Source organism: Argentina silus (genome assembly GCF_951799395.1).
Source record: "Argentina silus genome assembly, chromosome: 2".
Classification (NCBI taxonomy): Eukaryota; Metazoa; Chordata; class Actinopteri; order Argentiniformes; family Argentinidae; genus Argentina; species Argentina silus.
Genome location: NC_139656.1, coordinates 6,305,904 through 6,314,609, shown reverse-complemented (window position 1 = coordinate 6,314,609; position 8,706 = coordinate 6,305,904). Strand labels below are relative to the sequence as shown.

The 8,706-nt window shown below is 45.1% G+C and overlaps 1 protein-coding gene across 4 annotated transcripts in view; it reads right to left on the bottom strand.

Annotated features, from left to right (window-relative positions):
* LOC310817087 (periostin-like) overlaps positions 1 to 8,466 on the bottom strand; it is a 23,785-nt gene extending 15,319 nt beyond the window's left edge. For all 4 annotated transcript variants that reach the window (XM_083687515.1, XM_083687516.1, XM_083687517.1 and 1 more), the window contains exons 1-6: positions 8,281 to 8,466; positions 6,471 to 6,569; positions 1,189 to 1,253; positions 870 to 1,027; positions 360 to 524; positions 6 to 152 (exon numbers count right to left, since the gene is read on the bottom strand). In XM_083687515.1, coding sequence (XP_083543641.1) covers positions 6 to 152; positions 360 to 524; positions 870 to 1,027; positions 1,189 to 1,253; positions 6,471 to 6,569; positions 8,281 to 8,399 — 753 coding nt within the window. In that variant the 5' untranslated portion in view covers positions 8,400 to 8,466. The remainder of the gene's footprint in view (positions 1 to 5; positions 153 to 359; positions 525 to 869; positions 1,028 to 1,188; positions 1,254 to 6,470; positions 6,570 to 8,280) is intronic.
* Between the last annotated feature and the right edge of the window lie 240 nt (positions 8,467 to 8,706).

The following is an 8,706-nucleotide window of genomic DNA, read 5'->3' as shown; positions in this document are numbered from 1 at the left end:
CGTACGCTGAAGGAGGAGAGGTCGTCGTTGACCTCCAGCACGTCCTGGATGGTGTTGCCCACGGCGGTGATGACACGGTCGATCACATGGACCACCCCGTTAAGGGCCACCTGGTTACCATGGATGATCCTGGCACAGTTCACCGTGACAATCTGTAGAAAGAGAGGGGAGAATGATGAGCTGGTTCATTTGATGGAATAGAATAGAATAGAATAGAATAGAATAGAATAGAATAGAATAGAATAGATGCCTACTGTACACATCTCACAACATACAAAGAGTTGTTATCAAGGGGTGTGGGTCTATGGGTAGGGACAATGGATTGATTATGTACATGGACAATGCTAGACAACACTGACCCCATTGGAGTAGTGGTTGATGTAGAGGCCCAGGTCGTTGTACATGGAAGTGACAGTTATGTCGTTCTTCAGGTCCTTGGTCAGCAGGCGATGGTTCACCATGTGGTAGTGCAGAGCGTTGTACAACTCAATGTTCACGTTGCTCACCAACGCATTACGCACATCCTGGAGACAGAAAACGCAGGAGAACATTGGAAAGAGAAAATCACACATTTAGGATACTGTAGGTAGATTAATGTTGATCTGGAACTGAGATGTTGCCTGCAGGTAAACTAACTTAATACATTATTATTAAGTCACTATTATTAATAATTGTTAATTAATAATAATAATTATTATTATTATTATTTTTATTATTATTAATATTAACATTAGTATTTCAGCCTCTTCTCTCCTCTCCTCTCATCCCTTGTCCTCCTGTCCCCTCCCATGTCCTCCCCTTCCCTCCCCTTCCCTTCCCTCCCCTCCCCTCCTCTCCCCTCCCCTCCTCTCTCCCCAGGGAATACACACCCGGTCCAGCAGGTCCCAGGCGTCGTTGCTGGGGGCGAACATGGTGAAGGAGCCCTTGCCTTCGATCTCCTCTCGCAGCTTGGAGATGTCTGAGTACTCCTGGGTGTTGCTAGCCCTCACCAGGCCCAGTGTGCCATACACATGGTCAATGGGAGCCACTGAGGGGGAGAGCATGGAGATGGTCACTTTTGGCATTACACGGTCTACATTTTCAACAAGTCGTTTATCCACTGCGATGTGGAGAAAGGATAGGGTGATGGACTGAAGACTGTGGAGTATGGGGGGGGGGGGGGGGGGGGGTGTCGTAGGGGACACTAACCTGCAGGGCATCCTTTCATGCCTTCCAGCTTCATGTAGCCTGGACAGCACTCGTACAGCACCACTCTGCATAGAGGACACACATCAGCAATGAGAGACACAACAACTTTGTAGAATGACAGAGATGGACAGCAAGAGCTTGACTCAACACATTATATTCTTAGTATCTCTATAATGTTATGAATAAACCTTATGAATGTATTACTTTATGCCCTTATGATTATGACATTATATTGTACTACTGTACTACTGTTCAAGGTGCAATGAACAATTGCATTGTCAAAGCAAAATGTCAAACTATGTCAGTACACACAGGAAGACAAGAAAACAGAACATGATATGATTCTTGTAGACAGTGCTGGGAACCCAATCTAGTTTCCCTTTAAACTGGTTTTGGTTTGAATGGGCTTCTGATCAAGCGGTTCATAGGTTCCAATTAAAGCCATATTGAATCAATTATGTGACTGATTTTACAAACCAAGCTTGCATTGAAGTGGGAAAGGATGCTTCTTTAATGATGTTTTCCCATGGAGCTGTGAGCTATTAGTCATAAATATGTGTAGTGTATCATCTCTCTTGGGATCAGACTGTAACTGTTTGTTTTTCTTCCAGGAATTACACTATTACAAATAAGATCATGATTGGATCCTGACTCCAGAGTCTATGTCAAAACAACTAAAACAGATAAGATAAAGACTTTAAACAACCCCTGCGCCAAAAAGGATAACAGTAAAATACAATAATGAGCCAAGTGTGTTAATATCATTCACATTCACTCCCTCTCTGCTTTTACCTCCCCAAAACTGCTTCAACTGGTTTGATGGATTTTGCATACTTCATCGAATGCTGTATGTTCTTTCCTATCGTGTGTGTGTGTGTGTGTGTGTGTGTGTGTGTGTGTGTGTGTGTGTGTGTGTGTGTGTGTGTGTGTGTGTGTGTGTGTGTGTGCACGTGTGTGTGTGCACGTGTGTGTGTGTGTGTGTGTGTGTGTGTGTGTGTGTGTGTGTGTGTGTGTGTGTGTGTGTGTGTTTCTTAGTTTTGGAGTACATGCCCATGGTAATGCACATAAACACATGCGTGCTGGTTGGCAGGTATGATGTCATTACTCCCCTAGTCTGTTCCATGCCGGCAGTATAATGGATGGGACAGAGATCTCCAGATGGGCTCACGTGTAAGCAATAGGGCAACTATGTAAACACACACAAGCACATGCATCCATGCATGCACACACACGCACACACATGCACACACACACACACACACACACAATGTTTATTGGTTCTGTTTAACAACAGCATTTGACAGCACTTCCTGTTTTGGCACATGTTGATAGCGCATGTCCCACCAGATTCAGTAGCTTTTTTCAAAGCCAATTACATCCATTCAACATAAAGTTTATGTAGAACTGGTTATATACAACATGTTGTATTCTTTCACTGTGAGGATATACAGTAAAGGAAGCTAAACATGCATTTTAGAAATGGATAACAGATACTGTATCCGATCAACAGTGTGGAAAGCAAAGCCCAGATCTGAGTCAAAGCTCAGAGCCAATCTATGGTCAATCAGAATATACTACTGTTCAAGCTCAAGCTCATGTCTTATAAATCACATACTGTTTATGTACAGAAGTCAATACAATCTGAAATCCATGGTCTTAAAGGGACCACCATGTAGTCAAGAAACTGATTTATATGGTATATATAGTCACACTGTGAAATTGCGAAAAGTATGCTGACCATCCTTAAATATGAGAGCAGTTTAAAAAGCCTGCCTCAAATTCAAGCTTGTTGTTCATGCGTGTGGGGATCTGATTTTAACACACCAATGACAACCAAGTACACCTCAATCAAATCAACCAATAGTATCATTTGTTTACATTTTACATCCCAGGCAGAAATGTTGTATACATCCACATAGGATGTAAAGGAATTAGTAAGCACTGAACTTAGATAAAAAGAAGATAGAAAGAGAGCCACACACTCTTGCTCCATTGTTAGTTATTTAACCCATATTTCGGCAGCAAGATGCCTTCTTCAGGGTTTCATTGAAAAAGCATTGAACTTAGGAAAGAATGTGTATATCAATGAAAAAACGACTCACTTGACGAACTGTCAATCAAAATGCACCACCATGGCCAAGCCAGCAGAGCATGCAATTCAATGACAGGCGGAGGCAAGGGGAAAATAATATTTAAAAAATATTGAGTTTAACTTTTAGATACCCAGGGATGGAAATTCAATTTTGAACGACTACATGGCCCCTTTAACACAAGTCCAACTTGTAATAAAAACACAATGTAAACATTTCAATTATGGCTGGTACAGCTTTCCTGTAGGAACTCTGCCTCTCACAGTGCTTCACTGTGGGTCTAATTGCTACCACCTGAACACCAGCAGCTCAATAGAAGCATTTAGCGGAAATGAAGGCATTAAGTCCTCCCCACAGTGCAGTTCAACCAAGGAACAGGGAACAGAGAACAAGAACACTGTCATTTAACTCATGAATAGTGAATCTTTTCAATCAACAACTCACCTGCTATGACTGATTATACCAAAAAGCCATTTCCTATTGTTACCAACATGGCTTCCCATCCTTAGTGCTCTGCATTTCATTCAACCCTGCTGTACTGGATAAAAGCATCAGCTAAATGGCATATATGCATATATATAGTTGTACCCTGGCTTAATGACAGACAGTCAACAGTTACATTGGTCCCAGCAGGAATCAAACCTACAACCTCAGAATTGTTAGCACCATGCTCTACCAACTGAGCCACAGAGGACCGTACCTCCATTACACCAACCAACCACCAGCTGTGGTAACAAGGGATTACATTTCTAAAGGACTTTTCACCAGGTCAAAAGGCTTAACATTGTATAGGGGATATTCACCCCATCCATCAACAATCTGTTGCACTGGTGGATTAGTTTATTGAACCTTTCCTGACTGAGGAAATGAGGGTGGTTTGTAACAGATCATAATTGACTGAATGCCATGGTGGTTGACGTTACTATGTGGTTATGTTGACCACTAATGGGATGTATGCTTCTACTCACACACACATGCATGCACGCACGCACGCACGCACGCACGCACGCACGCACGCACGCACAGACCCATTACCACCAGCCTACACCCACTCTCTCATCACTACCAAACTCCCAGCTCAGACATCACAGCTGGCAGGATTTACTCCAGTGCTGCTGAACAATGTCCCCACTGTCAGAGAGAGAGAGAGAGAGAGAGAGAGAGAGAGAGAGAGAGAGAGAGAGAGAGAGAGAGAGAGAGAGAGAGAGAGAGAGAGAGAGAGAGAGAGAGGTTTTAACCCTCCAAGGGAAAATACTGTTCCATTTTCTCTCACTTTGTGTCTGTCACTCAGGTTCTTCTTACAATCTCTTTCTTGTTCCAGCTTGTTTCTTTCTCTTCCTCTTCTTTTGTCATAATTCTGCCCTAACCTAACCCTGAGTGCTATCTTCAAGTGGAGCTTTACTTTACTTTAACAACTGGAAAATGCTTCTAGCTTTCTTCCCTTTTTAAATGACTCACACTGCGATGTCTCGCTCCATTTATATTCCCGGTTTCAGCAACATTGATTGATTACTAAACCAAGGTTTGTCTGTTTTAATTGTATTTACTGATATGACATAATTTGTAGGCTCTACGTCTCCCCGCCACTCCTGCCCTAGAATGCTCTGTGCCCATACCCTGCTGCCAGCTGCCTCCTCTGGGGAGGGAAAAAGTGAGTCAACCCTCTGGTCCTGGAGGAGAGGTTTCCTCTCTTTCTTTCTTTCTTTCCTTCTTGCTTCCATCCCCTCAATTTCCCTTTCTGCACATGTTCTCTTTTTTTCTCTCTCACCAGACACATCCTAAAACTGGAGCTCTGGGGGAGCAAGTGTTAAGGCCCTGAGCCATACGATGACTAACGTGTGTGTGTGTGTGTGTGTGTGTGTGTGTGTGTGTGCCCATTACACTCACACACACACACACACACACACACACACACACACACACACACACACACACACACACACACACACACCCAACAGACACACAACACATTTAACACATTCACAGTAATCAGGCAGCACGGCTCCAGTCGAACCCTACACTCCGTCCCATAATCACACACACTGCCTGCTGTTCTAAAGATCTCACATTCACACAAATCAGTGCTGTATACACAGTGCCAAATAACCCTGTCAGATGTTTCACATTATATTATATTATAATAACGCTATTACACTCTCATGTACATAAATCAACGCAGTGTCTCTATCAGCCTTAACTCACACACATCAATGCCACACTCACTCCATTCAATACATTAAACAAGCGCACACAAATCACTGCCACACAAACCATGCCAAGTTCCAATCAGTGAAAATACCGCACACACACACACACACACACACACACACACACACACACACACACACACACACACAATCAGCGGCACACATACTGTGCCAAGTGCCAGTCAACATAACACTAACAAAATACATTACTATCAGAGAGGAAGTTTAGCCCGTAGGCTAAAACCATACAACATGTCAGAGGACAGTCAGTCATCAGACTCCATCTGCAGGAATAAACATGCCTACAGAGGAGCCATGCACCTCAGGATACAGGAGGCATGCCCAGACTGGAGGAGAGAGAGAGAGAGAGAGAGAGAGAGACAGACAGACAGACTGAAAGGCAGACAGACAGGCAGTCAGACAGACAGACAGACAGACAGACAGACAGACAGACAGACAGACAGACAGACAGACAGACAGACAGACGGACAGACAGATAGACGGACAGACGGACGGACGGACGGACAGACGGACAGACGGACAGACAGAGACAGACCGACAGACAGACAGACAGACAGACTGGGGCATCATTGCCAGGTCACAGAGAGGGAGGCCCCTGCGTGACACTAGATGAGTGCTCAGGTGAGCCTCAGAATCAGGTTCTCCCCTTTCACCTCTAACACTGAGGTCACAGGACAACCCAGTACCTGTACAGGCCCGTATGAACACAAATGCCAGATAAGCCACATGTTTGGCTAAATGTATCTGATATACACCTCTATACATGTACAAAGCAATGTATGCCTACAGCAACTGTCTTATCCTCAAAACAGCTTTAGTGTAAATGTAAATGTACTGCTTTTTGATTTTCAAATGTCCAGAGAGGCCAATGTTGGGAGTAGCAGTGAGACACATGACATGATAAATGAGATGGCTACTGGGCCAGGTGAACCAGGTGAACCAGGTGAACCAGGTGGTGACTTACGCCTTCTTCCCACAGATGGAGCCCTTGTACCAGTTCCTGCAGGTGCTGAAGTATTTCTTCTTGGTCCCCATGACCTGCTGGAGAGCACACACGTTGGGCCTGGGAGAGAAGGGGAGGGAGGAAGGGTTGGGGAGAGGAGGGGAGAGAGGTAGGGTCAGGGAGAGGAGGGGAGGGAGGTAGGGTCAGGGAGAGGAGGGGAGGGAGGTAGGGTCAGGGAGAGGAGGGGAGGGAAGGTAGGGATAGGGAGAGGAGGGAGAGAGAAAGGATCAGGGAGAGGAGGGGAGGGAGGAAGGGTTGGGGAGAGGAGGGGAGAGAGGTAGGGTCAGGGAGAGGAGGGGAGAGAGAAAGGGTCAGGGAGAGGAGGGGAGGGAGGTAGGGTCAGGGAGAGGAGGGGAGGGAAGGTAGGGATGGGGAGAGGAGGGAGAGAGAAAGGATCAGGGAGAGGAGGGGAGGGAGGTAGGGTCAGGGAGAGGTGGGGAGGGATGAAGGGTCAGGGAGAGAAGGGGAGGGAAGGTAGGGTAGGGGAGAGGAGGGGAGAGAGAAAGGATCAGGGAGAGGAGGGGAGGGAGGAATGGTCGGGGAAAGGGGAGAGAGGAAGGGTCAGGGAGGGGAGGGAAGGTAGGGTAGGGGAGAGATTGGGATGAGGGGTGGGATGAGGGGTAGAGGAGCAGGGGAGGGGAAGGGAGGGGTAGAGGAGAGGAGAAAAGGAGGAGAAGAGTTGTGAGGAGGGGGACAGAAAAGTAATGAGAGGAGAGAAAATTAGCATAGGGAAAGATTTGAAACATTTATATGTTTAAATTACAAATAAGAACAAATGTGAATGAAACTGAGGGACAATATTGAATTTTCCATCATGGTTTGAATCAATGCATTCATCAATAATTCTGACCTCTTTTTGAACTATGAAACCAGTTTCCAATTCCACATTTAATGTCTTACACTAGGAGCAGTAGGTATAGCAATAGCCTGCCATGTAGAAATGTGTTACAAGGTACAGTACCAGACAAACGTTTGGACACACCTTCTCATTCAATGGTTTTTCTTTATTTTTATTACTTTCTATATTGTAGATTAATGTTGAAGACATCAAAACTATGAAGGAACACATATGGAATTATGTAGTAAACAAAAAAGTGTTAAACGAACCAGAATGTTTTATATTTTAGATTCTTCAAAGTAGCCACCTTTTGCTTTGATGACAGCTTTGCGCACTCTTGGCAAGGTGTGTCCAAACTTTTGACTGCTACTGTAGCTGGTAGAGCAGTTACCTCAAATTGCCTACAGTACAGTAGGCCTGTGTTGCCTGTATGTAATTATCATGCAAAGTTGAAACATTGTTGTAGCAACGTACCTATGAAACAATAGTTTAATCTAAAGTTATCGAATTTCCATTACCTTTTTTTTTTTATCAAAAGCCTAAATGTAAGTGCCAAAACACAGTTAAGTTAACCTTCCATTAACAAATCAGTCTACGGTGATTATCAAATATAGTTTGACACTAAGTGATGATTTCTCCTCTTCCTTTACATCATGCATACAGTACACCCTTTCTCTCTCTCTCTCTCTCTCTGTCCTCACATCATGACTCGCTTCTCCCTTCCTCTTTTCTTATGTCATACTTTCTCTTTCCTTCTGTGCCATTAAACCATTAGTTGTTTCTCTATCCCTCTCTCTCTCTCTCTGCCCCCTCTTGCTAACAGTACAGTATACAGTATAATGCAATCCCTCCCTCTGTCTATGCCCCTGAGCTCCCTCTTTGTCTCCCTCTCCCTCTCCCTCTCTCTGACCCCTGTTGTCCCCTGGTCCTTACCCTTCGGTCCTGGCCCGTATGCGGCTGTGTGTAACTATCTTGTCATAGGCTGAAGAATCCACTCTATCCAGAGAGCAAAGCGCAAAGAGCGCTAAAGTAGCCACAAAAAGGACCTTCATGTTGGTCCCTCTCCGCTGTTCTGCAGGTCACTCACACACACTCACACACACACACACACTACCCCCGAAAATGCACAGGAGAAATGGGAGTGTGCATACGAGATGCAGGTTTTATACCACTAAGACTCTCTCACACACCCCCACCCCTCTAACACACTCTCTCTCTCACACACACACACACACACACACACACACATACACACTCCCCCCCCCCCCCCCCACACACACACCCACACACCCCCAACCCTAACACCCCCCCCCCCCCCCCCCCCCACACACACACACACACACACACACACACACACAC